The 25160-nt window shown below is 49.8% G+C and overlaps 8 protein-coding genes across 11 annotated transcripts; 6 read left to right on the forward strand and 2 right to left on the reverse strand.

Annotated features, from left to right (window-relative positions):
• The first annotated feature begins 24 nt into the window (after positions 1-24).
• On the forward strand, positions 25-1271 carry LOC9658108 (nuclear cap-binding protein subunit 2). The gene is made up of 8 exons (XM_002987256.2): positions 25-57; positions 111-331; positions 400-538; positions 595-628; positions 703-816; positions 897-920; positions 981-1054; positions 1133-1271. Exons 1-8 carry the CDS (start codon positions 40-42, stop codon positions 1199-1201), a joined length of 693 nt encoding a protein of 230 aa, XP_002987302.2. The 5' UTR covers positions 25-39; the 3' UTR covers positions 1202-1271.
• Positions 1272-1379: 108 nt separating this feature from the next.
• LOC9658109 (beta-1,3-galactosyltransferase GALT1) lies at positions 1380-4093 on the forward strand. Its single transcript, XM_002987257.2, has 7 exons — positions 1380-2456; positions 2565-2800; positions 2864-3148; positions 3210-3338; positions 3400-3579; positions 3629-3736; positions 3783-4093. Exons 1-7 carry the CDS (start codon positions 1607-1609, stop codon positions 3990-3992), a joined length of 1998 nt encoding a protein of 665 aa, XP_002987303.1. The 5' UTR covers positions 1380-1606; the 3' UTR covers positions 3993-4093.
• Positions 4094-7646: 3553 nt separating this feature from the next.
• Positions 7647-11006, forward strand: LOC9658110 (kelch domain-containing protein 4). Its single transcript, XM_024661188.1, has 20 exons — positions 7647-7783; positions 7842-7928; positions 8003-8071; positions 8131-8263; positions 8318-8364; positions 8417-8503; positions 8554-8615; positions 8665-8707; positions 8773-8853; positions 8911-9027; positions 9090-9195; positions 9243-9306; positions 9354-9396; positions 9445-9552; positions 9611-9772; positions 9828-10139; positions 10193-10279; positions 10334-10402; positions 10456-10565; positions 10630-11006. The coding sequence occupies exons 1-19, from the start codon at positions 7649-7651 to the stop codon at positions 10534-10536; spliced, it is 1893 nt and encodes a 630-aa protein (XP_024516956.1). The 5' UTR covers positions 7647-7648; the 3' UTR covers positions 10537-10565; positions 10630-11006.
• A 1854-nt stretch (positions 11007-12860) lies between these two features.
• On the reverse strand, positions 12861-14611 carry LOC9658111 (mannose-6-phosphate isomerase 1). Its single transcript, XM_024661189.1, has 5 exons — positions 14216-14611; positions 13992-14159; positions 13724-13927; positions 13392-13661; positions 12861-13312 (listed from the first exon to the last, which is right to left on the reverse strand). The coding sequence occupies exons 1-5, from the start codon at positions 14540-14542 to the stop codon at positions 12929-12931; spliced, it is 1353 nt and encodes a 450-aa protein (XP_024516957.1). The 5' UTR covers positions 14543-14611; the 3' UTR covers positions 12861-12928.
• A 124-nt stretch (positions 14612-14735) lies between these two features.
• Positions 14736-17267, reverse strand: LOC9663029 (xylulose kinase 2). Its single transcript, XM_024661137.1, has 11 exons — positions 17139-17267; positions 16400-17060; positions 16261-16349; positions 16148-16212; positions 16039-16094; positions 15860-15983; positions 15730-15804; positions 15615-15668; positions 15485-15558; positions 15222-15396; positions 14736-15158 (listed from the first exon to the last, which is right to left on the reverse strand). Exons 1-11 carry the CDS (start codon positions 17201-17203, stop codon positions 14923-14925), a joined length of 1674 nt encoding a protein of 557 aa, XP_024516905.1. The 5' UTR covers positions 17204-17267; the 3' UTR covers positions 14736-14922.
• Positions 17268-17348: 81 nt separating this feature from the next.
• LOC9663030 (cell number regulator 6) lies at positions 17349-18442 on the forward strand. The gene is made up of 4 exons (XM_002987259.2): positions 17349-17543; positions 17611-17725; positions 17807-18072; positions 18140-18442. The coding sequence occupies exons 1-4, from the start codon at positions 17424-17426 to the stop codon at positions 18320-18322; spliced, it is 684 nt and encodes a 227-aa protein (XP_002987305.1). The 5' UTR covers positions 17349-17423; the 3' UTR covers positions 18323-18442.
• Positions 18443-20821: 2379 nt separating this feature from the next.
• LOC9658112 (acyl-CoA-binding domain-containing protein 5) lies at positions 20822-23235 on the forward strand. The gene is made up of 11 exons (XM_024661166.1): positions 20822-20920; positions 21169-21423; positions 21482-21548; positions 21602-21663; positions 21733-21872; positions 21936-22062; positions 22113-22227; positions 22285-22373; positions 22436-22519; positions 22569-22775; positions 22831-23235. The coding sequence occupies exons 1-11, from the start codon at positions 20822-20824 to the stop codon at positions 23233-23235; spliced, it is 1650 nt and encodes a 549-aa protein (XP_024516934.1).
• A 663-nt stretch (positions 23236-23898) lies between these two features.
• LOC9658113 (mitochondrial inner membrane protease ATP23) lies at positions 23899-25114 on the forward strand. 4 transcript variants are annotated; one of them, XR_002990487.1, is made up of 6 exons: positions 23899-23982; positions 24034-24159; positions 24216-24349; positions 24405-24488; positions 24538-24798; positions 24841-25114. XR_002990487.1 is itself a non-coding variant. In XM_024661142.1 (5 exons), the coding sequence occupies exons 1-5, from the start codon at positions 23929-23931 to the stop codon at positions 24670-24672; spliced, it is 537 nt and encodes a 178-aa protein (XP_024516910.1). In that variant the 5' UTR covers positions 23899-23928; the 3' UTR covers positions 24673-24845. The 4 variants fall into 4 exon arrangements, 2 of the variants coding, with proteins under 2 accessions (XP_024516910.1, XP_024516909.1); XR_002990488.1 differs by having other exon boundaries at positions 24856-25114; XM_024661142.1 differs by having other exon boundaries at positions 23899-23986; positions 24538-24845.
• The last annotated feature ends 46 nt before the right edge of the window (positions 25115-25160 follow it).

The following is a 25160-nucleotide window of genomic DNA, read 5'->3' on the forward strand; positions in this document are numbered from 1 at the left end:
TATAACCCTTGCCTCATTTAGGGTTTTTGGGCTCGGGCGATGGCGAGCCTGTTCAAGGTAAGGCGCTTGGATGGATGGAAATGCTGCTGATGATTGCCCGAGCTGCGCAGAAGAAGGAAATATCGGCGTACAAGGATCGGCGATTCGCAGGCACGCAGGTGGAGTATGAGGAGGCATTGCAGACCTCGGTCACGGTCTATGTGGGAAATCTCTCCTTCTACACCACCGAGGAGCAGCTGTACGAGCTCTTCTCGCGCTGCGGCGAGATCAAGCGGATCGTCATGGGCCTGGACAAGAACAACAAGACGCCGTGTGGTTTTTGCTTCATCATGTCCGTCTTGCTGCTTCTTTCTTCTTGGATGGACTGACGAATCTTCTTCTTGTTCTTGTTCTTGGCAGATTTTACACTCGAGACGATGCCCAGGACTCTGTCAAGTACATAAGCGGCACCATTCTCGACGACAGGCCGATTCGTGTGGATTTCGACTGGGGTTTTGAGGATGGGCGACAGTGGGGAAGGGGAAGGAGTGGCGGCCAGGTAAAAGAGATTGATGCTATCTTCTCTAAGTGGCTTCCACATTTTCTTCCTTGCAGGTCCGGGATGAGTACCGCACAGACTATGATCCAGATATCCATTTCTTTCTTTTCCATTGCTCGTTTATTTTTTCTCATACATTCGCGGACCTTAACTAGCGAGCTCACGCAGAGGAGGATATGGAAAGCTGGTACAAAAGGAGCTGGAGAGTCGTAGATCTTTGGTCGACTATTCAGCGGGTGGCCTTGCAACGACGTCGTCAACGATTGTGAAGAATCCTTGTGAGTGTTTTCGTGCTTTTCAAGTGAAGCTCTACTGGGTGCTAATGATGATGGTGATTCCATTGCCTGTGCTCGCTTAGATGGTGGTGGTGTCAGGAACAGGGGTAAGCTCCCCATTTTGCAAACATTCCCATCGGTGCACTAAGTTTCTCTGTCATGCCCAGATCGCAAGCGGAGGAGGGACGACGAGCGAATGCCGGCGGATGGCGTCAAGAGCTACAGTCACAGGGACAATCGGGTAGAAAAAAAAAAAAACTCTTTGGTTTTTCCGCGCCAGCCGGTTTGCGTTATATACTAACACGAGGTCCATGCACAGGAAAAGAATCCGCGTTTCCGGGACAAGGGAGACTCGGACGACGAGGAGACCCGAGGGGGAGGCGTGTAATAAGAAACTCAGGTTCATTCATGTGGATCTATCACCTAAACCTTTTAAAAGCTCTCTTTTAGCAACCAAATTAGCGTCTCTCGGAGCTACCTAAGGAGGAGGGAGGAGGAGGGACTATAGTTTAGGCTATAAAGGCAGGCAGGATAAACAGGGATATGGCTAGCGGCGCGCCGTAGCGAGCACGGTGGACAGGGAAAAGCAATGGCGGTTGCTTTGGAAGTTAGCACAGGGGGGTCGGCGATCGATGGTGAAAGAATTGGGAGGATTTGCGAGGAGGAGGAGGAGGAGGAGGCGGATCCATGGCAGCCAAGTTGTTGACCCAAGATCGCGACTTTTGTGACCGGAGGTTGGGAGTGGACTTGGGATCATCGCGGGAGGAGATCGGGGAGGGAGGAGGATCCGAGGATGCAAAGCAGTGTCGTGAGAATTGCGGGAGCAATCCGAGGGATCTCGATAGCAGCCGTTGTGAGCTTCGTGAGTGGAGCTCTGCTGCTCCGGCTGCTCATGGTGGAAGGCCCGGCGCTGCGATCCCTGCAACTGACTTGGGCAGCGCCAGTTCTCCGCGCGGCGATGGCGCCCACCTCCGCCTCCTCCGCCGCCTCCGCCTCGGCGCTCGAGCAGCTCATCCCAGCGCCGGCTCCCGCCCCTCTTCCCGATCCCGCTGACACCGCCGCCGCCACCACCGACGTGGACACCACGGAACTCCTGGTGGCTATGGTGTCGTCGATCCCGCCATCCAGCATGCAGCCGCTGGCGCTGTGGGAGCTCTTCAAGCCCGTGATGGCTCGCCGGGATCTCTTCGCGGAGGCGAGGACCAAGATGACGGACGCGTGGAATGCCTGGCAGCAGCTGCTCGAGTTTTTGAGGGACACCGCCGCCTCCGCCGCCACCAGGAAGGCGAGCAGCGAGGAGCGCCACTGCCCCTACTCGGTCAGCTGGCTCAACGCCACGGACTTGAGCAAGGGGGGCCGCGTTGTGGCGGACATACCGTGCGGCCTGGTGCTGGACTCGTCCATCACGCTGGTCGGAGCGCCCGCCGGCGTCATGGGCGACTTCCGGATTGATCTTGTCGGGCAGAGCTTCCCGGGTGAGAGGGCCGAGGCGCCAATTATCCTCCATCACAACATCCGGTTGGGCGGAGATCAGCTCTCTCCCCGAGCTGTGATCGTACAAAACACTTGGACTGCGGCCACGGACTGGGCGGACGAGGAACGATGCCCGCCTCCTCCGGCATCGCAGCAAGATCTCCGGACAGGTACTTAAAACTCTCGGTTGACCACCACCACCACCACCACCTCGATCGTGCAAAGTGTTTATGTCTTCTCCCTCTCTCTAACGTTTGCCTCCTCTTTTTTCGTGGCAGTGGATGGTCTCGCGATGTGTGCCCCGCAAGTGGGCATTCGAGACTCGCCTGCAAACGCAAACGCTTCGTCGTCGCCTCCCTCGAAGTGGCCTGGTGCGATAACGCAGCAGCACGGCAAGAAACCATGGTTTCCTTATGCCGACGGCCATCCTTTTGCTGCGACGGTGTGGGCTGGATGGGATGGATTTCACGTAACTGTGGACGGGAAGCACGTAACGTCGTTCGAGTATAGGCAGGCAGGTGCTCTTTCATCTCGCTTTGATGCTCAAGCTCAAGTTTTTTCTCCTGTGCTTCTTCAGAACTTGGAGCCGTGGATGGTGAGCAGTGTCCGGCTGGAGGGGAGTTTGTTTCTCACCTCGCTCATTGCGAATGGACTGCCCACCTCCGAGGATCAAAACACGCTCCGAGACTTGGACCGCCTGAAAGCGCCGCCTTTGCCCCCCAAAGGCAAGGCCTTGGATATGTTCATTGGTGTGTTTTCCACGGGGAACAACTTTGAGAGAAGGATGGCGGTGAGGAGATCCTGGATGCAGTACGAGCTTGTGAGGTCTGGTAAGATTGCGGTGCGCTTCTTTGTGGGACTGGTATGGTGTTTGTGCTTTTCATTTCCTTCGATTCGACCTGATAAAGCTTGTGGCATTGTAGGACCAAAACCAACAGGTGAATGTGGAGCTGTGGAAGGAGGCCGTGGCTTATGGCGACATTCAGCTGTTACCATTTATCGATTACTACAACCTCATCACGCTGAAAACGCTAGCCATTTGCATCTATGCAGTAAGCAGTGTCTTTTCTTTCCTTGCTTACCGTTTGTTCTCAATTTCTCCTGTGGTTGCAGACGAAGATTGTCAAGTCGCGGTACGTGATGAAGACTGACGATGACACGTTCGTGAGGGTGGACGAAGTGTACGCTTCCGTTAGGCGGACCAACCGAAGCGAGGCTCTTTTGTATGGACTGATCGAAGGGGACTCGAAACCCAACCGTGACTACCGCAGCAAGTGGTATATCACAGAAGAGGTGGGTTCATTCCCTAGTTTTCTTGCAAGAGGCTCACTCGCTTTGTCAGGAGTGGCCTCTTCCTCGGTATCCTCCTTGGGCTCACGGTCCAGGCTACATTTTTTCCCGTGATATCGCCCGGTTTGTGGTGAAGAGGAACGAGGAGATGCGCCTCAAGGTAGCCGAGACTTAATTCTTCCAGTGGCTAACGTGTTTGGCTGCAGCTGTTTAAGCTGGAGGACGTTGCAATGGGTGCGTGGATTGAAGAGTATGGTCGGGTACGCAAGAAGAACGTAAGCTACGCCAGCGACGCCAATTTTCTCAGCGAGAACTGCAAGGATGGGTATAAGATTGCGCACTATCAAAACCCCCGGCAAATGATTTGTTTGTGGCAACACTTGGAGCAAGGCTCCGGGCCTTTGTGTTGCAACTGAGAGAGCTCGTTTTGAGCCGCGTTTGTGTACATAAAAGCTGGAGTAGTCGTGATCAATTCGGAAAACTTTTGGAGGTGTAATTTACCTCTCACACGATCAAATATTCCCGAAGAAAAGAAAGATAAGAAACGGAGAGAGAGAGGGAGTGTGTGCAATTTTTGGACTTAACAAGTGCCGTTGGATAAGAATATACTCAATTGTTTTGAAACTCTGCGATCGTCTTCCCAGGTATGGAAGGCGCAGAATCTCCATTTGCGAGGAGATCCTCTGGCGGCGGCGTGGAAGACAATGCAGCTGTGATCCGCATTGTACAAGTTCCTCTACGATCGCCTCCGGATGGCTTTCCTCAAGCACAACGACAAGCACATCCCGGTGGATGTCAGGTGTCTCAGCAGCCTCGAGAGGCAGCGCATCCTCGACGCGCCTTTCACTAGCACCGATCAGGATAATCTTCGCTTGCTCGAGCGAACGCATTGACAGGTCGAGTTCCCCTCTTTTTTCTTGCTTTGTTCTTCCTACTTAAAACAGACTGAAAACGGGGTAGCTGGCATGACAGAGTTGGGATTGAGCTTCCCAAGGTGGAAGTGCGTTTCGAGCATCTGTGCGTCAGTGTACGCGGGCTCCAGAGCCCGAGTCTTGTCAACTTTGTTAGAAACTTTGCAGAGGTGGGCGAAGTTCTCTAGTATCGTCTTTTACAGAAGCGGCTTTCTCCCACAGGGATATTTTGGTTGCTTGCAAAGTGTTGTCAAGCAAGAAAAAAAATTTCACAATTGTCAAGGACGTCACAGGAGTGATCAGACCTGGGAGGTGACATGATTTAAGGAGACTAAAGAAACTGGAAACTGACAGAGTGTTTCCAGTGCGGGATGACTCTATTGTTAGGACGTCCTGGGGCTACAAAGCTGGTTTGATTTCTCTGGACTGTTTATGAAACATAACCTTTTAAAATTCCAGAGATGCTGAGCGAGTTGTCACGCAAAGAAAAGGAGCTCGACATCCACCCGGACCCTGAGATCGATGCATTTATGAAGGTATTTATTCTTCTTTCTCTTGCCGAGTTTTCAAGGCATTATAGCTAGCTTCCAGGCCATTGGAGTCTGTCAACAGGTTACATAATGAAAGTTCGTGGGCTGAAAGTTTGTGCAGACACGTTGGGATGGTTCGTGAGGTCTCAGGGGGTCAAAGAAATCGCGTCACTACAGGTAGACTACAGTCACAAGATAAGCTTACCGCTAACACAATTTTCTTTAACAGGTGAAATGGTTAAGAAGACACTCTTTATGGACGAGATATCAATAGCTCTACCATTGTCAACTTCGTCCGAAACTTTGTGCATTTTCTCGACGGCACAGTTCTCATGTCACTTGTTCACCCTTCGCCAGAAACGTATGACCTCTTTGACGAAATATTGCTTTATGATCTCTTTGACAACGGATTATTGTTTATCTCGGGCCGAGGGAAAAGATATTGAACTTTTTCGAAGCGTGCTTCAAATTGCCAAGAGTTGCCGATTTTTTTCAAGACGTAGACTTGAATTTTTCTCATTTGTTTTATTATTTGTGAAAAAAAAAATCTCCTGTCGGATCTGATATTTTTTCTTTCTGGACTTTTTCTTTACAGGTGACTTCCAAGAAGGATCAAAGGCAATATTGGCCGATAAGTCGAGACCATATCAGTACATTTCTGTTCCAGAATTCAAAAGCCTTCCGATAATATCAAGTTGGTAAAGATTTGACGACGCATCTCTCCATTCCTTACAAAGGTCATCCTTCCGCGTTTTCTAGAAAGTGTCGAACTCGGAATTATTTGCGGCATGTTTCGACCCTCGCCATCGCTTTCTGTACATTTTTCGCACTTGCCAGGTTTTGTTCTTTTGATTGTAATTTAACCTGTAGCTGCGCTGTCCATAATTACAGGCACGTTATTCCTGCGAACCCGCTGCGAGGCAGGCGCTGAGAGATGGCAAGTCCATGGTTTTGATGGTGGCGGCTACTGCATTCGCGAGATCAGTGGGCGAAGCCGCAGCGCTTGGATCGAACTGGACGCCGACACAAACCAGGTATCCAGACTCGTAACAGACAATGTCATCACTTTCTGAATGCAGTGCACTTGGTTGCTAGATCGACAGTGACATTTCTCAGTACGTGGGGATCTGCGCTCCTGTTGGGATGAACTTTCGTGAAGGACTTCTTTGTGATTTCTCTGATACGATTTTGCAACTCTCGGGTTTTTTACATGCGGGGCGGCATGTGCTCCCACGACTGGTGAGCTGACTTTTAGACGTTTACTTTTGCTCTAGCTTCACGCTGCCCCGCGAGTCCAGGGCTGTATTGCTGCTTCCATGGAGGAGGACCTGTAATTCTGTCAAGCAGGTAATTGGCACCATTCAGATGCATCTAGGAATAAGGATTTATACAAGGCTGTGTTGTCGGGGAGAGGAGCTTCTGGTGATGGCATTGCATCTGATGCTGCCCACATTGACATTCTCAATGTCACCACAGATCGACATCAGATTCGTCAACTTGGTCGCTTGTAAGTTAGGCATTTCCCAGCCGTCGGATGCAAAGGGTGGCAGAGGGCATTCATCAGGGACAAGAAACTCACGAGATTGAGGCGGAGAGGTTTGAAAAGCTACTGATGATGCAGGGAGAGGATTGCAAAATCTTGAAAGGGCTACGTTTACTGGGAAGGCTACAACATTCTCGCACCACCTCATGAGCTTGAGTTGGCTTTTGCTGAACTTCACTCTGAGCGTTGGGAAGCAAAGACAGACCCTGCTTACTCAACTCCTTAAACATCTTAACCTTTGGAGATGAATCATGATAAGAGAAAAGGAACCAAAAGTGCAGCAACGACCATATCTCTTGCAAGCGATTCAATCAGCCGAAACATCCCCAATCCCATATCTGTAACAACAGCATGAACCGGAAAAACCTGCGAAAAATGAGAAACAAAAACTTTAGCTCGTGACGCAAATGTGCCACACCTTCCACTCTGGTGTGAGACCGACGGTGTAGTAAAGAATACACGACCAAATAACCGCTTCCAGTACCGAGTAGGGAATTCTTAAAATCAAACTCGGGATAGAAGCGATTATCTGTTTGCTTGTAGAAGATCGTAACCTGTGATGGCCATCTCGCTGAAACCATTAAACATCATATGCAAAAGAGAAAAGAACGAAGTGCTCATATACATATTGCCGTGAGCTTCATTATCTGATTTGATTCGGTGGTCTTGGCATCGGGCCCCCACCTGTGTAGGATTTCCATGACCTGTTTCAAGCAGAAATCATTTATGGAAAAAGAAAAGCGAGAGATTGTTTTCTCACGTACGTGTTTGTTCATTCCCTGCATGGCGATTCCAGGGCGATGGAGATAAAACTTTCGCATAGCTTTCCTGCAAAACAGTCGTAACGCTTTCACAAATTTTACGGAAAGAACAACCACTATTGGACGAAGAATCACGAAAGCTACACAACACTGGTGAACTCTTACCGTTTGAAGCTCCTCAATTGTAAAGTCCACTGCGCAAAGTAGAAGAAAAGATAGAGAGGACTAAATCCATTTTGTCCAATTCGTAAGTACTTCTATAACTTCCCGCAAGAATTTGATCGTTGAAGCAGAAATTTCTAGGGTTTAGGGTTCTTCCCCAAAGAAATGGGGAAGAAGAAAGAGAAGAAGCCGGGAAAGGGGAAGGAGAAGACCGAGCGCAAGACGGCTAAGGCGGCAGAGAAGCGTGCTCGTCGCGACGACAAGAAGGTTCCGGATGAGGATGACATTGATGCGATTCTGGTAAGCAAAGGGCATTCTCGACTAGCTATTTGGTCTCAATCGTTTTCATTTTGGTTAGGCTAAAATCCAGAAGGAGGAAGCAAAGAAGAGCGAGGTTCACGTCGATGAGAATGTAGCAGCGCCTTCACCACGATCCAATTGCTCTGTGCGTAAGAGTTTGATCAAAATCTCCACCCTGGAAGCTCACATTCTTTGAGAATTCTTTTCTTTGCGTTTCAGGTGACTGTAAACCCCGTCAAGGACACTGAGCTGATCGTGTATGGAGGTGAATTCTATAACGGTGACAAGGTTTATGATTCTCTCTTCTCCTTTTCTTTCTGATTTGATCTTCGTGCTTGCTATGCTAGACTTACGTTTATGGCAATCTCTATCGATACAATATCGAGAAGAACGACTGGAAGCTTGTCACCAGTCCAAACAGTCCTCCCCCAAGAAGTGCTCACCAGGCGGTTGCATGGAAAAATTGGCTCTTCATTTTTGGTATGTCAGGAGAGTATGTATCTTCCACAGCTTTGCTTGACACCTGTAGTGTAGGTGGTGAATTCACGTCTCCAAATCAGGAGAGATTTCATCACTATAAGGTGGGCTTCTATCTGCTTTTTTCTTCGTTTCTCGACAAGAGATCTCTTGTAGGATTTATGGAGACTGGACCTAAACACAAATGTATGGGAGCAGCTTCAACTAAAAGGCTCCCCAGGTGCTCGTTCCGGACATAGATTGGTGAGGATTGCGCTTCTAACAGACCGTGTAATCTCTCTTTCTTGGCACAGGTTCTCTACAAACATAAACTTATTCTATTTGGTGGATTTTATGACACGCTGCGGGAAGTAAGGTTCGTGGTTTCAGCAATGTAGATGTTTAGTTTTTAATGTTCGACACAGGTACTTCAATGATCTTTACGTGCTGGATTTAGACGACTACAAGGTTGGTTTTCGTGACCTTCCTTCCTTCCTTTCTTTTCTAATAGCTAGATTCATTTTCTTCTGCAGTGGCAAGAGATAAAACCCAAGCTTGGAGCTGCCTGGCCTTCGGCTAGAAGTGGTTTTCAGTTTGCTGTTTATTTAGATGAGGTATTTGTCTACTAAAAAGCACATTTTTGCGTGTTATGAACATCTTTTCTTTTCCAGATTTTCTTGTACGGTGGCTATTTCAAAGAGCCTGCCCCTGACAAAGATCAATCCGACAAAGGTGTAGTGCTCGCAGATATGTGGACGTTAGATCCACGGAATTGGGAGTGGGACAAGGTTTGCTATATTTACATTCTCGTTTTGGTGGATTTTTTTATGTTTTGCTGTGTTTTGTGAAGGTGAAAAAATCTGGTATGGCTCCTGGGCCAAGAGCAGGATTTTCTATGTGTGTCCACAAGAAACGAGCCATCTTGTTTGGTGGTGTAGTTGATACTGATGATAAAGGTTAGTATCCATGCCTTGGTTAACAGAAAAACTTATGTCTTTTGCAGGTGATTCGCTGCACAGCGTTTTTATGAATGAGATGTATGCTTTTCAGATGGACAATCGCAGATGGTTTGTCTCTCGTTTGTTGTCAAAAACTTATCTGAACACCTTCGCAGGTATCCTTTGGAGCTTCGCAAGCCAAAGAGCCTCAAGAATAAGGTACGTCAATCCGAGATTGTTTAGTCGTTAAGTATGCATCCAAAGCAGAAGAAAGTGGTCAATCCAAATGTGGAAAATCCGTCTGTAGAAGGAGAAGGCGTTGAGAGTCAAATGGAAGCTACAACCTTGGAAGACGAACCCACGACTGAGTTCCAGGTCTTGTTTGCGTTTCATTTCCGCCACAAGTATATAACGTTGAGCGTTTGATGTGAAGGTTGTTAAGCCTTGCAGTAGAATCCATGCTGGAATGGTCGTTGGAAAGGATACTTTGTTTCTGTATGGAGGTATGAAAGAAGTTGGGGAGAAAGAAGTGACACTCGACGACCTTTTCTCGCTGGACCTGAATAAACTCGATGCGTGGAAGTGCATTATTGAGGTCAGTACTTTCGTGATCGAGCTATATAGCAGCTTTTTACTAATGTCTCAAGCAGGAAACACAAAGTGAATGGATTGAAGTTAGTGACGAGGAAGGTGAAAGTGATGATGACAACAGTGATGCTGGATCGATTAGTAATGGAACAGACGACGAGGAGGACGATGGCGAGGTAGTAAAAGAGATATATAGCAAAACTTGTATGTTTACTCTTGTATTCCAGGATGCAGCGGAGTCATCGCAACGAGTTGAAGAGGCAGCTGCTATTCTGAGGGGCGAAGGCAAAAGACTGACACGAAAGGCACGGAAATTAAAGATCGATCAAATGCGGTCCGAGCTGGGCCTAGCTGATTCCCAACGAACACCTTTGGTGAGTGATGATAGTAGTCCATCTTCTCGTTTTGTTATTGATTTGTCTTCCAGCCTGGGGAAACGCTGAGAGATTTTTTCTCCCGGACGATCATGTATTGGCAAATGGCTGCTTACGACCACACCCAACACACTGGAAAGGTGATGACGCAGGTTTTTTTTTCGCTCGTTCTTCATGCTCTTTACATCTATCAGGAGCTCAGGAAGGATGGATTTGACTTGGCGGAGACACGCTACAGAGAACTTAAACCCGTCCTGGACGAGGTAAAGTGGTGTCTCGAGAAGAATTCTCACAACAAACATTGTTTACTTTGCAGCTCGCAAGACTTGAAGCCGACCAAAAGGCCGAAGAGGAAGAAGAGGCTACCAAACCTTCCAAGAAGCGCAGCAATAAATGAATAGATTACAGTTATTCTCCAAGGCCATGGTAGTGTCAACTTTCTTCGTTTTCTAATGCCATTGACACGAAACCAATCTCTATCTTTCGTCAGGTGATAGAATTTTGCCTTTGCTCCTCCGTAATCTTGGATTCTTGGAGACTGGTTCAAGGCACGTCTGACGAGACGCTAGCTGCAGCCTCGGTTTCTGCTGGAGCAGCCTCCTCCTGGCACTGTTGTCGTAGCTGGAAGAAAGAGAAGAGTTTTACACTGGAAAGAGAAAAGAAAATGTTACCTCCAGCTGTGCGTGTAGGTGCTCACTGCCATAGCAAGCAACAGAGAAAGAAATACGGATCAGGAAGAAGAAAGCAGCAGCAGTGTTTCAAGCACAAAATGAAGAAAACAAGAGAGAGAAGAAAAGATTGTTTTTTTTCATGTTGATGAAGACTGGACTCTTGATTTCGAGAAAATGTGTTGTAACTTTCATTCAACAGTTTCTAGAAATTTTCTGGAAGCGTTAGCTAGTGACTATGCACACGGGGATAGTGGTTTGCCCACCGGCCAGGTGCCCCAGAGAGCCAGCCTCAGCGGGGCCAATGCACGGAGAGACCAACCACCAGGAGGCCGGTGACACTGCTGGTGGTGGCTAGAACTCTTAGTCTTTGAAGCTCTTCAAATGTAAAGTCCATAAAGTCCACTATACACAAGGAAGAATGATGATGACAAAAGAATGAGAACAAAGAGGACGTTGCGCATGAATGCTCATGGGCTACACCATCAGAACCGCCCTCTGCATCTTTCCTGTGGTGTAGCTCAAACACGAAGGTCACAGATTACTCCCGAATCTTTGAGGTTGGAGTTAATATGTAAATATATATAGATTATCGCAAAAATTAGGTGACTGTCCATTTTCTCCTCAGCTGACTGTGTACGAACCTTTGCAGTATAAGTGAAGTGAACGCGTCAATCTAAGTTTTCAGACTGTAGAACAACACAAGAGGTGCTGTGGAACTCGTGTCCAACCCATCAATCATTTTCATGGATGAGCCAACGCCAGGATTGGATGCTCGCGCAGTCACGAGGACGGTCCGCAATATTGTTGATACTGGACGAACTGTCGTTTGCACAACAAGCATAGACATCTTCGAAGCATTTGACGAGGTAAACTGCCTTGAACTTGACATTGGAAATTGCCTTCTCAGATTTGTTGATGAACGAGGTGCCGCATAATCTACATGGGCCGCTTGGAAAGGACTCACAACTTCTAATTGATTTCTTTATGGTACGTGAGCCGTGATATTTTGCCTAACGTTGGCATTGTTTGTATAGGCGATCAAAGATGGCTATAACCCTGTAACATGGATGCTTGAAGTAACTAGTCCAGCCGTCTTCAAAAGGATTTTGGTGACATCTATGTTGCGTCAAATCTGCACATGTTCGGTTTTATTCGCAGGTGTATTTTGTTCACTTGCAATACTGTTTTTGACGTAGTGAAATCCAAAGGCTGATACGAGAATTGAGTGTGCCCGCATCTGGTTTACAGTTCCGATAGAGTATTCGCAAGATTCACTATAAGGACTGCATTTGGAAGCAGAACTTGACGTATTCCAAACTGCAATGCCCTTCGGTTTCCAGTTTTCTGGGGAGTAGGAAGCAAAAGGTACAATGCTTTCACAAGTTTGACACTTGGGAAACCAGCAAAATTTGTTCAGTCTAATGGGAGTTATGTATTCTTTTCCTTGGTGTCAACAATGCATCCAGCGTTCAACCCGTTGTGGCTATCGAGCGCACTGTTTTCTATCGTGAGCGGGGAGCTGGAATTTACTCGCCTCTCCCTTATGCTCCCATTATGTTTATTCTGCTAGTTGATACGAAGGCCCCATCTTACCTATGGAGTCATCCAGATAAACTACCTAGTTATTCTTTCTTTTAATTTTCTTACTCAATCGTTACTCTCTTGCATACATTTTCTTCATGTTCTTGACCTTCACTTACTGCATGCTCTTACTCCCACTCAACAGATACCTGTGGTGCTTTCATCTGGATTTTATTCTAGGTGGAATCTTTTCGGGATTTGTAATAGTTTCTCCAGTCCTTTTTCCTTGTACTGCATCAAATCAAATCGCTGCAACTCTCGCAGATCATGCCTTCTTGGTGGAGCTGGTACTATCGAATAAGTCCAGTTGCCTGGACCCTGAGCTCGGAGACGTGAAGCAAGTCATGACTGCTCAAGGCTATGGCTCCCTGTCGACGTTTTCCTCCGCTTCAGGCATGACTGGCTGGGCTGTGCTAACAGTCTTTGGTTTGCATTTGCTTATTTAACTTCCAGAAACGCTAAGCTTGGGTATGTTAGAAGAGCCTTCTATTGATCCCAAATCTTATTTACACTTCGCATGTATAGCAAAACTGGCCGTCACACGGCCTGATGAAGAAGCCTACTGCTCACCCCGGCCCTGTAGAGCTGCAACGCATCCTGCACAGGATGTTCTCCATCGCCATAGCTTTCCTCCACGTCCATCACCGCGGACACCTCCAGCTCCGTGCCAGCGACGAGCATGAAGATATTCCCCCGCACCAGCCCCGCGATGATGCTGTTGGCCTCGTCCTCTTTCCCGACCCGGCTCAACACTCCCATACCTCTGTAGACGAGAAAGATCGATGGCCCGCACGGTGATGAGATCTTGGCCGTGCCACCCACCGGAACGCATATGTGGTCCACCTCAAACTCATCCGATGGTGGCGAGTAGCGTCGGGTGAAGGGGTTGACGTAGCAACCGTCTAGAATCTGTGGCGGACCCTGTACGTTACGAGAGAGATGCGTCACCAAACTGATATCTCAAACAGTAAAGAAATAAAGGGGAGACTGTTTTACTTGCCTGATTGTAACTGAGCATGGAGCAGAGAGTTTGCGTGTCCCGAAACTTTGGCGTCAGGCCGGCCCGGACCACGTTGTCGGAGGTGGCCATGCATTCCACGCACTCGCCGTAGAGGTAAGCGTGTGGCTCGTTCGCGTCGAGGAACACGGCCTGGCCGGCCTCCAAGTTGGTGTAGTTTAGAAAGAAGGCGGACAGGACACCGACGTCGCCCGGGTACTGCTTCTCCAGGCTCACGACCAGCTCCTCTTTGGGGCTCAGCCCTCCAGCAGCCTGATTGCAAGCAAGAAACGATGAGAAACAACGACTACGAAAACGAAGAGAGCCGGAGGGACCTTGGACTTGCGCTTGAGACGGTCAATGAGGTTGGAGAGGGTGTGCGTCACAACGCTCTCGTCCAGTGTCATGAGGCACGTAAATGCTCTCCGCAACACGTCCTTGGCGCTCTGGCCGCAGCCGCTACGAATGACGCTCTCCACCACCAGCGGTCCCAACGCGTCGCGCAGCTCGGGGACGGATTCCAGCGCCGCCTGGAGCTCCTGAAAAGCATGGCGATCGTGTGTGAGATCCATTCTCCTCCAGTTTTCTCGCGAGCTCGTTTACCTGTGAAGTCACGAATCCACACAAGGCACCGAAGCGCGTGAGAGCCAAGGCCAGCTCCGGCTTGTGGTTTGCATCCTTGTACACTTGAGGGTTCTTGCCATGCAAATACTCGGCCAGCTTCTTGTCTGGGTGCGCTTGGATGGACAGCGCCTTGGCCACCGACAACACCTGGACGAAGAAAGAGATCGAGTGAGCGAGCGAGCGAGCGAGCGAGAGACACCGACCTTGAAGAGAAAAGGCAAATCTCCATTCCAGCGCTCCAGGACGCGATCGCCCAGCGCCTCGGGGTGGCGCTGGAGCCAATCCTTGAGTAGAATTTGGCCGGCACCACCCCGGCGCAGCACCGTCGACGGCCCCGACGCGTGCGTTCCCATCCACAGCTCCGCGTAGGGCACATCCGCGTCCACCGCGCTGCCGGTCATGAGCGCGTGAAGCCGACCCACCTCGCTCTCCTCGCCAATTCGCCCCCACTCGTAGTGCTGGACCTGGCACTGGAGCCGGATCATGCCGCCATGCGCTCCTCCACCTCCTCCGCCTTCCTCCATCGCCATGACGCGAGAGAGAGAGAGAGATCAAATCTAAAGGAAAAGCCTAAATTTCTTCCCCGGGTAGGGAAAAATTTAAAGGGTGGCCCTTATAAAGTGAACTTGACATAGTTTTGATTAAAATCGTTAGGCCTTTTTTAGGTGCAACGCAACCATAGCTGCAAGCCGCATTTCAACAACGACCACATGCCCAACAAACCATACGAAAACAATATATTTATCTATTCCAATCTTTTGGCCAATTGATTGCGACACAAAGGCAGTAGCAGCCCGAGTTTACATGGTCCTGATTGCTACTTACGTGGTGCCTTTCTCGGCCAGGGACAGCCCGCCCGCCACGAGCTTAGATTACCAAAAGGTGGCAAGCAAACACAGCACAGTGCTGCTTAACAAGAGTGCCTCGCAAGCAGCAGCTGCTGCTCGATCTTGGCCCTCGTCGCGGCCATGCGCTCGTAGCCATCGTCGCAGCTCTGTGCGGACGCAACCAGCTTCAAGAACACAGCGCTGTCGTTGGGGGCAGCCGCAGTATTGTGGATGAGCTCCGAGAGAGGAACGAATCGTTGCTGCCGGTGCGATGCCCAGCCTTGAGCTGCACGGATTGCCGCTCCTGCCGACGCCGAGTCTGCGCACACAAATCAAAACATAAGTGGCTGAGAGGAACAGAGAGAGGTGTTTGTACACATACCCGTTTGCTGGGCTTGGTAGACATCGCAAGCAAAGACGTTAGCCATGAGCTGCACCAGTTGCTGGTTGGCGGATGCTCCACCCGTTGCAATTATCCGGTTGGGTGGCATGGGCAGGCCAATGCGCTCCGCGTGAGCCCGCATTGACGCAAACTGGCCCTCCACCAGACCTCGCACCTGGAAAATCACCGCGTTTTGATTAGATTTTTGATTCGCGACGATCGACACACAGGCACAAAGCTAGAAGGTAAACCAAACCGCGTACCTCCTCCGATGGAGAGAACTCGCCGGCTACTTCCGACACACTGTCGCCATCCACGACATAACGTTGCATCCCAGCTGCAGAAGTATTTATGTGTTAGGCATCGGTTGTGAGGTTGACAAGTCCCAGTTACCTGGGAGAGGTGGCAAGATCTCCGGCTCCTTGTAAAAAAAGACGAGCTTTCCTTCTACAGCAGCCAAAAGCCAAGTCGTCGAGAATCTGGTTGCTGGATACACCGACAGACGTACCATTCAATGGAGGACTTTGCTGCAAAAGAAGATTGAATTTCTGCCAGGAGCCGCCAGCGTAGCGATCTCTCATATCTATATAACGTTGATCAGGCAATTGATATCTAGAGCGAGCGACCATGTAAGTTACCTTCCCGGGTGAGCGAGCCATTCTTATAGCACAACATGGCCATGTAAGAATTCATAACATCCACAGGATTTGGGAAGACATGGCCCTCGAGTCCGGGCTGAGGATTCCGCGTCACCCCAAACACCTGAAAGAAAACAAGCTCAACATGCAAGATCACGACGAAACACCACTGCTTATACCGTGTCACTGGTACCAAGGCTGATTGCTATATCACCGGGATGTTCCAATGCTAAGCCTGCTCATGGACGAAAATGGATTACCACCCTAAACCGGGACGACCACGCTCACCTGCGAGACTGCAGGGATTGTCACCAGACCAGTGAACTACAAGGCACTCGGACGGGAAACCGTACCTGGAAACAAACACACCATGAAACGAGTTTTAAGAAACTTGTGCTTACTTTGTCACGAAAAAGGGATGGATGTTCCCGGCCACCTCGTGAGATGCAGCCAGGGGGCCTAGACGTTGTTCCAGTCCCGGAGCTGTTGCCTGAATGGACTCGTCACAAAACGTGATATCTAGATGTCAAAAGACCAGACCTCAAGCATTGCGTGTGACCAGCAGCGTTTCTCGAGGTCCATGAGGTTCATCCCGGCAGCGTCGCTGTAGTCGATGCTGGCATAGCGACCCAAGAAGATGGAGGCCATGAAGGAGCTCACCAGCGATATCCTCTCCGTGTCACCGTACACCTCGGGCTGCCTCTCGTACAGCTTCCGTATCTGTGGCCCCGTAAACCTCTCGTAGGCGCGCGATCCCGTGAGCGACGCCACACTGGCGGCGCCACCCAGCGCCTCCTCGATGGCCCTGCATTGCTGCGTGGTGCTCGAGTCCATCCACACGGGCGAGTCGTGCGTGGAGAAGGCACGATCGCGCAGCTGGGCCGCTAGATCGTCATCCCCGGCCACATCCAAATCGCCCAGCAACTGGGCCGCGCCCTTTCTCCAGTAGACGCTGCCGTGCTGCTGGCCGCTCCCGGAGAGCGCCACCACCTTGTGGAAGGGGAACTTCTCCGCCGCGAGCTTACCCAGTAGGAGCTCCAGCGCCTCCACCCACATGATACACGGGGCGGTGATGCTGCCCTCTTTCTCCCGGTGAAGCACGCCTCCCCGGGTGCCATACTGCGGGAGCTCCGAATCGAAATTCACGCACTGGGACGCAACCACGCGTAGCTTGTCATCCACAGCGGTCGCCTTGAGAGACCTGCAAAAAATCCACACATCCAACGATTGGAGCTTCTTTCATGGATAGTAACCAAAAACAAAAGAGTGGCTTTCTTACTGTGTGGAGGAGTCGAATCCCAGGAACAAGCCGCTACCAAGCAGATCAAGGGTGCTACTCGGCATGTCTATCAACGAGTGATCGAATTGCTACCACAATAATCGTTGGTCCATTATATATATACGCATCGTTTCGGATGAGATCAAAATCTATTATTTTGGTTTGCTCCCCCCTTTAGCGATTTGCCTTTGAGGATGGCTGGAATCGAACGCGGAGTTGAAATTCTTACGCGCATAGGAATAGGAATCGAACCCTGGCCGACCACTCTCGCCATTCTAGGTCACAATGGCGGGGAGCGAGGAAAGCAACCAGGCATCCCGCTACGTGAAGCTGGTCAAGGAGCAGGATGGACCCATGGAAGAGATCCTCGAGGGCGAGCTCAATCAGCCGGTTGTTGTCCCGCAGGTGAATTGCAGCTCCAGATCTGCTTGTCTTTCCACAGATCTCAAGTGGTTGTTCGATTTCCTTCCAGCTGCTCGTTCACCGTTGCCGCGAATGCGGCCAACCGCTACCCGAGAGCTACGAGCCGCCAGCGAACGAGCCGTGGACGACAGGGATCTGCGGCTGCGCCGACGACACAGACACTTGTAAGCCGATCCATCCCATCGGACGTCCACTCCGATTTCGATCTCAGATCAGACTTGTTGTTGAAAGCTTCGCGGCTGCAGGTTGCTTGGGCCTCTTCTGCCCGTGCGTGCTCTTCGGGCGCAACGTTGAGCGCATGAAAGACAACGTGCCGTGGACAACGCCGTGCACTTGTCACGCCATCTTTGTCGAGGGCGGGATTGCTCTGGCGCTGGGCACGGCGGCGTTCCACGGGATCAACCCCCGGGCCGCCTTCCTCGTCGGCGAGGCTCTCCTCTTCCTCTGGTGGATGTGCGGCATCTACACGGGCCTCTTCCGCCAAGAGCTCCAGAAGAAATACCACCTCCAGGTAAATACCCCCAAGTCTTTGTTTGGAGGCTCAGGTTCTTGTCTGGGATGCGCTTGGGTTTGTGTAGGATTCACCCTGCGATCCTTGCATGGTGCACTGCTGCATGCACTGGTGTGCTTTGTGCCAGGAGCACCGAGAAATGCACAGCCGCCTCTCGGACGATGTCGCCATGCCAATGACGCTCGTCAATCCACCGGCGCAGCAGCTCATGAACGCTTCCTCCGCCGCAGAGATCAAAGCTCAAGAGTGAGTGAGAGAGATGTTTAGGCTAGAGTTTTGAAGCCTTGAGCAACGAGCAACCAGCAGCGATTGCATTGTTAGCGTCAACTTTGTGTCACGGGCAATCTTATATGTTCAAGTCTTTCTTGTACAAGGAGGAGAAGAAAACAATCGAGACGCAAGAAATAAATGTCATGCCTGTACAAAGATCGTCCTCGTCGACGTTTGCTTGGATGTTTGCTTGGAAGCTGTCGCGCTGCCGCTGAGGCTTGCGGCGCCAAATTGGCTCGCGGGCGTGGTGATCGTGATGGTGGAGAAGCGCTGCAAGCAAAGGGGGCAAAGGCACTCCCGACTGGACCATGCCCTAATGCACTGGAAGCAGAAAAAGTGGTCGCAGCAGTCGAGCTTCCCCCGCCCCGCGTCGGGCGTCTCCTCCAGGCAGATGCCGCACTCCATCTCCTCCTCCTCCTCCTCCTCGCCGCCGCTGCCGCCGCTGCCGCCGCGCTTCCTCTTGGGCTTTTTCTTCATCGCCACACAAAACACACACACAGACCTAATCATGGCGCTAGAAAAGCAGTGATGTAGCAGCGGAGCGTGCACAACAGAGGAGCCCGGGGCGTCGCCAATGGAGAGAGTAAGCATTTCAGCCCGGGCACCTCAGGCTGCAATCCCAATGTTGGTGGGCTTTCCATGTCCAGGAACAATGTTGTGTGTTCCCGACACCCAACCCACCCCGGCGCCCTACACGCCGGCCCCAACGTTGCTTTTAAAGGGGCATCCGGCCACTCGTGGCTGGACATGTGTCAACTTTGGGGGATTGGTGGAGGACAATCTGGTTTAAGATATGGGACAAGTGCGGCCAAAAGTTCCCGCAATCTAGTAGTAGCCTAGGGTTCTTCGTGTATATGCGGTCGCCGCTATCACAGGAAGGATTTTACTTGGTTCCGAGGTAATGCTGGAGTCTTGGATCGAGATCGCGGGCAGCTGCTGGATCTCAAGTGCTCCTCAAGCGCCGGAACACGGGCGCCATCCTCGTGGATTCTTCGCTTCGTGGGGGCTGGAAACGCCGGGCGACCTTCGAGCTCCTCACGGCTAGAGCCCGATGCTCGAGAGTCGGCAATGTTCTTTTCCACGGGCTTTGGCTTCACTTGAGACGGTGTGGATCAAGTGCTCTCCAAACGAATTAACTTTCGGGCTTCTCGCAAAGCCACCCATGACGCCGAGAGCGTGTTCAAGGCTATGGATGAGTCTCGGACGCCTTGCTTCTCACGGCTCATGAGTCAAGGCTCGAGAGCGGCGGGTGGAAACGTGCGATCGCTTGTCCAAGGCAGCCAGGCGGACGAGAGATTGTCCTCGGAGCTTGCTCTGCCACTGTGGCTTGCTGTCCCCATGGCTGTGAGCCTCTTCATCGCCACACAAAACACCCTAAAGCAGAAAGGAAATGTAGCAGGATGCGAAGGAGCCCGGGGCGTCGCCAATGGAAAATAAGCATTTCAGCCGCGGGCACCTCAGCCTGCAATCTCAATCTTGGTGGGGGTTTTCTAATGTCCAAGAACAAGCGTGTGTTCCCGACATGGCGTCACCACCGCGGCACCAAAACTAAAAAGCTACAAGCGATAAATGGCTACCCCGACGCTGCTCAATTAAAACTGGGCATCCAGCCACTTGACATGTCTAATTTAGGGGAGTGGTGGAGGTCTACTGAACAAGCGCGGGAAAGCAAAGCACCCACAAAATCCCCTACAGGTCGTAGCCTATAGGTCTCTCCCTTCTCTCTCCTATTGTCAAGTTCTCTCGGCGCTTGTACTGAAGGGACATTTCGCGCTGCACACTGTGGGGGACGTTGGATCCACGATCACAAGACGACCGGCACAGCGGCAAGAGAAATTCCAGTCTATGAGTCGGCTGGCCAGAGCTTTCAAGCCCAACATTGCTCGAGGCGGAGCAGTGAGTTCACAGATCATCCATGGCCACTGCAAGTATAGCAACGGAGAAGCCTTGTCCCTGCTCACCAGACGGCAAGGCTGGGGCGGTGTCCGTGCAAAGATTGTTCTTGAAGCCGTTGCGCTCCAAGATGTGACCGTGGAAAAGCAAAAGGGGCAAGGGGATTCCCATTCCCTAATGCACCGGAAGCAGTCGCTTCCTTCGCCACTCAAAACACACTCGAGTAAGAAGGAAATGTAGCAGCATGGCATGGATAGGAGCCCGGGGCGTCGCCAATGGAAAATAAGCATTTCTGCCACGGGCACCTCAGCCTGCAATCTCACTCTTGGTGGGAGTTGGATGTCCAAGAACAAGTGTACGTTCCCAACACCGCCACACACCACCGCGGCACTAAAACTAGAAACCTAGAAGTAAAAATTGCTACCCGACGCTGATTATAAGAGGGCATCCAGCCACTGGTGGCAGGACACGTGTGCAATTTTGTGGACGAGCGAAAGAGGACAAATCTAGTCCGGTCCGTCCGAGGGACTGCCTTTGCTCCAGTGCTATAGTACTTGAGAGAAATAAGCATGTCAAGAGCTCGACAATGGCTCTTAAGGAGTGCGGCTTGGCGTTTTGGGCCGACTCCATGGCCTCCCGTAATGGCGCCGGCAGATTTGTGAGAGACGAGTCCGCCGCTTTGAAGGTGCTGATTGATTGTATTTGTTTTTGTTGTCATGTGTGAAAGTTCCATCGAATTCTGCGTATCTATATAGGAGGTTTGCAGCGAGCACGAGGACGCAAGCGAAGGGCGCGTGGTGGAATCGCTGAGCCATATTGGTGTGGAGAACAAATGGTGCCTCTTTGTTCCCACTGGCTCGTTTCCTCCCGCTCGGGCAAAGGTAGGTTGCAGCCTTGCAGATTTTCTCAACAAGGTGTGTTTTGTGTGCACAGCATGCTGCCTTGTCCGTGGGACGTAGAATGTTCGTGCTGGGTGGCGTCTCGGCTGGCGGCATCCTCGATGATGTTCAGGTCTTGTTTAGTATCTTCTTAAGACGAGATGATCTGAATCCTAAGCTTGCACAGGTGTTTCACGCTGAGAGGGGTGTTTGGCTTCAGCTCGGCTGTGGATCTGTACCTTCACTCTACAGTCCATCCAGATCTATACCCGTCGATGCTCGAGGGCCCCGTTGTGTTGGTCACTGCTTGGTAATGTTTCAAGTTCTAGAAGAGATTGAAAGCTGGCACTTATCAATCAAGCTGCCAGGCGTTCTGGGAGACTAAACTTCTTGTAATTGGTGGACGGATCGAGCCGAAGTCAAAGAAACTTAGAGGTAACTTGTCCCTCAACCTTGTTCCGATTGATAACACACCTGTCCTGTTTTAGCTTTCGCTCTGGACTTGGAGTCGCAATCCTGGTCCGTACTTGCTCCCGAAGGAGAAGTTCCAGTAACTTACTTTAAGATTTCCTTTGAAGGGCTGGGTCCAATTTACTGAAAAATATTTTTGTGTGCTCAGGTAGCACGCACGGGGCAGAGTGTAGTCCAAGTAGGCTCCTCGTTGATCATATTTGGTGGTGAGGACAGCAAGGGGCAGATGCTGAATGACTTGCATATACTAAACCTTAAGACGCTAGTCTGGCGTCCACCCAAGACCAGGCAAGCATCGTTGATGATGAGAGAGTGCTTTCCATTCGTCTAACATAAGCGAGCATCTCGCAGTGGCTCAAAGCCTTCTCCTCGGAGAGGTCACTCTGCAGTTTGTTATAACGAACGATATATGCTAGTTTATGGAGGAAAGGCTCAGGGGAACTACTACAATGACATCTACGTTCTCGACTTGCAAAATGTGCATTCAGTTTAGTTTACTCCAGTGCTTATGAAGATTTTGTCTTTCAGATGGAATGGAGCAAGGAGAAACCAAGAGGAACGGTGCCATCCCCTCGAGCAGGTCATGCTGGAGTGATGGTTGGATCCAAGTGGTACATTGTTGGAGGTGAATACAAAGGAGGTGGTAAGTGTCATACTCTATACGTTTCAAATCCTTCTAAAATTCCCAAGGAATTGCCAGAGGTTTTAGAGACAATGGCATTCAACGTAGATTCCGGGAATTGGCAAACTGTGACTACTGTGCAGCCTGGTACTCCCCTTGCGAACGACGTAGGCGCCTCACCCGGCTTTGAATATGATGCTTTAAACTTGCAATTTCGTGTGCTATGTAGGGCATTAGCCTCGTCAAGGTTCGCACCAAAGGAAAGGTCTTTTTGTTGGTGTTTGGAGGCCATGGTGCAATTCTAAGCAATCAGGTAAACGGATTGACCAAAATTCTTGTGCAAACGATAACGTCCGATTCAGATCTTTGTCATGATGATCAGTAATAGCAGCAAAACTGTTCCTGTCGTGTCCAAGCGAGACGAGATCATCAAAGAGCTACATGACGACTTTTCCGCTTCTTCCTTGCCGTTCAGCTTTACAAGTGGCTCTTTGAATGCCAGAGGCTTGGATCAAAATCAACCACCACAGGGAGCAGACAATTCCGCTGTCGACGTAATTGAGGAGCTGGTTCGTGAATTTCCCGGTTTTGCTCCCAACCTTGTTTTTGTTGCATTACGTGCAGGAGTCCTCTGTGCCGAGTTTGTCCAGTGAAGGGGACAGTCTGTCCACGCGACCCGAGAACAAGCAGCAGCAACTCGAGCTGGCGGAGGCACTCACTCGAGCATTGACAGAGAAACAAGAGATTGAAAAGCGTTTGGAAGAAGCATTGATACTCGTAGAGGAGCTCAAATTAGAGAGGAAGGGGGCTTCTTCATTAAACGACCAGAGGAATACCATGGAAGAGGGCAGCGGCAGTAGCAAGGACAAGGACATTGATGAGGACGATTTGCAAGAACAGTTGCGAGAGTCACAACAGCAAATTGTGTTTGCAGTGAGGAAGCAAGCAGTGGCGGAGAGGAAGCTGTTGGGTGCCTTAAGAGAAAACAGAGAACTGAGAAAGAAACTGCTTCACCAGGTCCAGGTGTGAAATGATGTGATAGTAGCATTCCATTTATTTATTTATTTAAATTTAATATTTAAACTGAATTGATTGTTGAAAATGAAAATGAATTGATTGTTAATAGTAAACATTAAAATAATTTACAAAATACAGTAATGATTTGTTTATTTATTTAAGGCTTTAATTAGTTAATAAAAATGTAGAAGTATTTGTAAAATTTAAAACTTAATTCAGAATGTGAACTAAAATTTTAAATTCATAATATTAAAATAGAGAAAGTTAATAAGTAAAAATATAGTTTTATATATAAATGTAAATTCCACACTATTTTACAACTGATTGATAGTGAATAAATAGTAATTTATCTATTTTTTATAATCTAATTAATTTACCTACAATTAATAAATTTATTATAACGTTTATTATTATGAAAAACAACAATTTAAAAGATATAAAATTATTGTTATTATTATTACAAACTCATATCTTACATCAACTTTATATTTTAGAATTGATTTAAAGAAATCAGTTTTACTTTTGAAAGTGTGAATAAGGAAAAAATAAACTAAAGCTAACTTGAACACAGAAATACAAGTATTTGTACCTTTATCGAAGACATAAATTAGAGAAAGGTTCTTTATTTTTATTTTTAAAAATGCTTAGTATACTCAAACCTAGGCTTCCTCTAGGTCATGGAAGACGAGGTAGCCAAGAAAATCTATGGCACCAGCGTCGAGCGCTGCGAGAAGCTGGTGGCCAACACCCTCAAGCGAAGTGAGTGAGTGGTCGTGTTTGTGGGTCTCCTCAGTTGCTGACTTGCCACAGATCCCACTGTCCATTTTCTGCGGGAGGCCCTGGACAAGGCGGGCTGCAGCACCGGGAGCAACTTCTTCAAGGTGGAGGAATGCGAGCAAAAGGTCGCGGGCGGGTTCCAGTCCGATAAGGGTGTGGGTAGGCATCGCATCGTTGGTGACGCGGACACAAACGCGAGCGCTCCTCTCTTGTAGTGATTTGCAGCAACCGCGTCGGGTTTCAGCAGGAGGTAGACGCGATCTTGGCGCACGAACTCATCCATGCCTACGATCACTGCCGTGCCAGGAACTTGGACTGGACCAACTGCGAGCACCACGCTTGTAGCGAGGTGCGTACAACGTTTCTGTGCTGTTGCTAACTTGTGCTGGCGACCGTATATCTAGATTCGTGCTGCAAATCTTAGCGGCGACTGCCGCTTCAAACAGGAGTTCAACCGAGGAAACTTTGGGATCCAAAAGCATCAGCAGGCAAGCGTTGATTGAGAGTTGAGTTTCTCGGCTTCATGCTGCCATGCAGGTGTGCGTTAGGAGGAGGGCCAATCTGTCGGTGGCTATGAACCCACACTGCAGCAAAGCGGAGGCGGCATCAGCCGTGGATAGAGTGTGGAACACTTGTTACAGGGACACGCGACCATTCGAAAGAGCCCCGTGAGAAAATCCAAAACAAAGAGAGGAATAACTTGAGCCACCTGAGCATCACACTGGAGCGTCTCCGACTATAGTTTTGTCAGCCACCATTGTTTCGTCCATGGCACCAACTGGATGGCTTCCGAGACCTGTAAGTTTTTGCACCGAAACTTGGAAACAATCACCTTTTTAGTCGCTTCTGCCTCAGAGTATGGCGTCCAGTATTCCTGGATCCTGGCCACACTTGTTGCCAAGGCCTTCATGGATCTTAATCGTCTCAAGGCAACACGCTGCCTCGACCGCTGCCTCGCGAAACCTGCATGGACAAGCTTTCATCCACGAATCGGTCTCTGCTTCATTTTCTCGCTGGAGTGGATTTAACGACTAGCTTCCTGCATATCTCATTAGGAATATCTTGTCCTTGCTGCTCTTTAAAACGTAGACTTGTGCAAAGCACATTGTGCGAATATACTGTACTGTGACTGGCGGGAGAATCAAGAGCGACCCTTGCGG

This window comes from Selaginella moellendorffii, unplaced genomic scaffold, assembly GCF_000143415.4.
Source record: "Selaginella moellendorffii unplaced genomic scaffold, v1.0 SELMOscaffold_80, whole genome shotgun sequence".
Lineage (NCBI taxonomy): Eukaryota > Viridiplantae > Streptophyta > Lycopodiopsida > Selaginellales > Selaginellaceae > Selaginella > Selaginella moellendorffii.

Bases quoted from the DNA above. Each gene is read 5' to 3' on its own strand.
- LOC9658108 (XM_002987256.2), top strand. The intron at 539-594 runs GTAAAAGAGATT...TCTTCCTTGCAG, and splicing joins GGGGAAGGAGTGGCGGCCAG to GTCCGGGATGAGTACCGCAC. The intron at 1,055-1,132 runs GTAGAAAAAAAA...GTCCATGCACAG, and splicing joins ACAGTCACAGGGACAATCGG to GAAAAGAATCCGCGTTTCCG.
- LOC9658109 (XM_002987257.2), top strand. From the start codon at position 1,607: ATGCAAAGCAGTGTCGTGAGAATTGCGGGAGCAATCCGAGGGATCTCG. The intron at 3,149-3,209 runs GTATGGTGTTTG...GTGGCATTGTAG, and splicing joins TGCGCTTCTTTGTGGGACTG to GACCAAAACCAACAGGTGAA. The intron at 3,737-3,782 runs GTAGCCGAGACT...GTTTGGCTGCAG, and splicing joins ACGAGGAGATGCGCCTCAAG to CTGTTTAAGCTGGAGGACGT.
- LOC9658110 (XM_024661188.1), top strand. From the start codon at position 7,649: ATGGGGAAGAAGAAAGAGAAGAAGCCGGGAAAGGGGAAGGAGAAGACC. The intron at 10,140-10,192 runs GTGAGTGATGAT...TTTGTCTTCCAG, and splicing joins ATTCCCAACGAACACCTTTG to CCTGGGGAAACGCTGAGAGA. The intron at 10,280-10,333 runs GTGATGACGCAG...TACATCTATCAG, and splicing joins ACACCCAACACACTGGAAAG to GAGCTCAGGAAGGATGGATT.
- LOC9658111 (XM_024661189.1), bottom strand. From the start codon at position 14,542: ATGGCGATGGAGGAAGGCGGAGGAGGTGGAGGAGCGCATGGCGGCATG. The intron at 14,160-14,215 runs GTCGGTGTCTCT...TTCTTCGTCCAG, and splicing joins ATTTGCCTTTTCTCTTCAAG to GTGTTGTCGGTGGCCAAGGC. The intron at 13,928-13,991 runs GTAAACGAGCTC...CATGCTTTTCAG, and splicing joins GTGGATTCGTGACTTCACAG to GAGCTCCAGGCGGCGCTGGA.
- LOC9663029 (XM_024661137.1), bottom strand. From the start codon at position 17,203: ATGCCGAGTAGCACCCTTGATCTGCTTGGTAGCGGCTTGTTCCTGGGA. The intron at 17,061-17,138 runs GTAAGAAAGCCA...GATTTTTTGCAG, and splicing joins GGATTCGACTCCTCCACACA to GTCTCTCAAGGCGACCGCTG. The intron at 16,213-16,260 runs GTAAGCACAAGT...GTTTGTTTCCAG, and splicing joins CATCCCTTTTTCGTGACAAA to GTACGGTTTCCCGTCCGAGT.
- LOC9663030 (XM_002987259.2), top strand. From the start codon at position 17,424: ATGGCGGGGAGCGAGGAAAGCAACCAGGCATCCCGCTACGTGAAGCTG. The intron at 17,544-17,610 runs GTGAATTGCAGC...ATTTCCTTCCAG, and splicing joins AGCCGGTTGTTGTCCCGCAG to CTGCTCGTTCACCGTTGCCG. The intron at 18,073-18,139 runs GTAAATACCCCC...GGGTTTGTGTAG, and splicing joins AGAAGAAATACCACCTCCAG to GATTCACCCTGCGATCCTTG.
- LOC9658112 (XM_024661166.1), top strand. From the start codon at position 20,822: ATGGCTCTTAAGGAGTGCGGCTTGGCGTTTTGGGCCGACTCCATGGCC. The intron at 21,549-21,601 runs GTAACTTGTCCC...GTCCTGTTTTAG, and splicing joins GAAGTCAAAGAAACTTAGAG to CTTTCGCTCTGGACTTGGAG. The intron at 21,873-21,935 runs GCAAGCATCGTT...AGCATCTCGCAG, and splicing joins TGGCGTCCACCCAAGACCAG to TGGCTCAAAGCCTTCTCCTC.
- LOC9658113 (XM_024661141.1), top strand. From the start codon at position 23,901: ATGGAAGACGAGGTAGCCAAGAAAATCTATGGCACCAGCGTCGAGCGC. The intron at 23,983-24,033 runs GTGAGTGAGTGG...GACTTGCCACAG, and splicing joins GGCCAACACCCTCAAGCGAA to ATCCCACTGTCCATTTTCTG. The intron at 24,350-24,404 runs GTGCGTACAACG...CCGTATATCTAG, and splicing joins AGCACCACGCTTGTAGCGAG to ATTCGTGCTGCAAATCTTAG.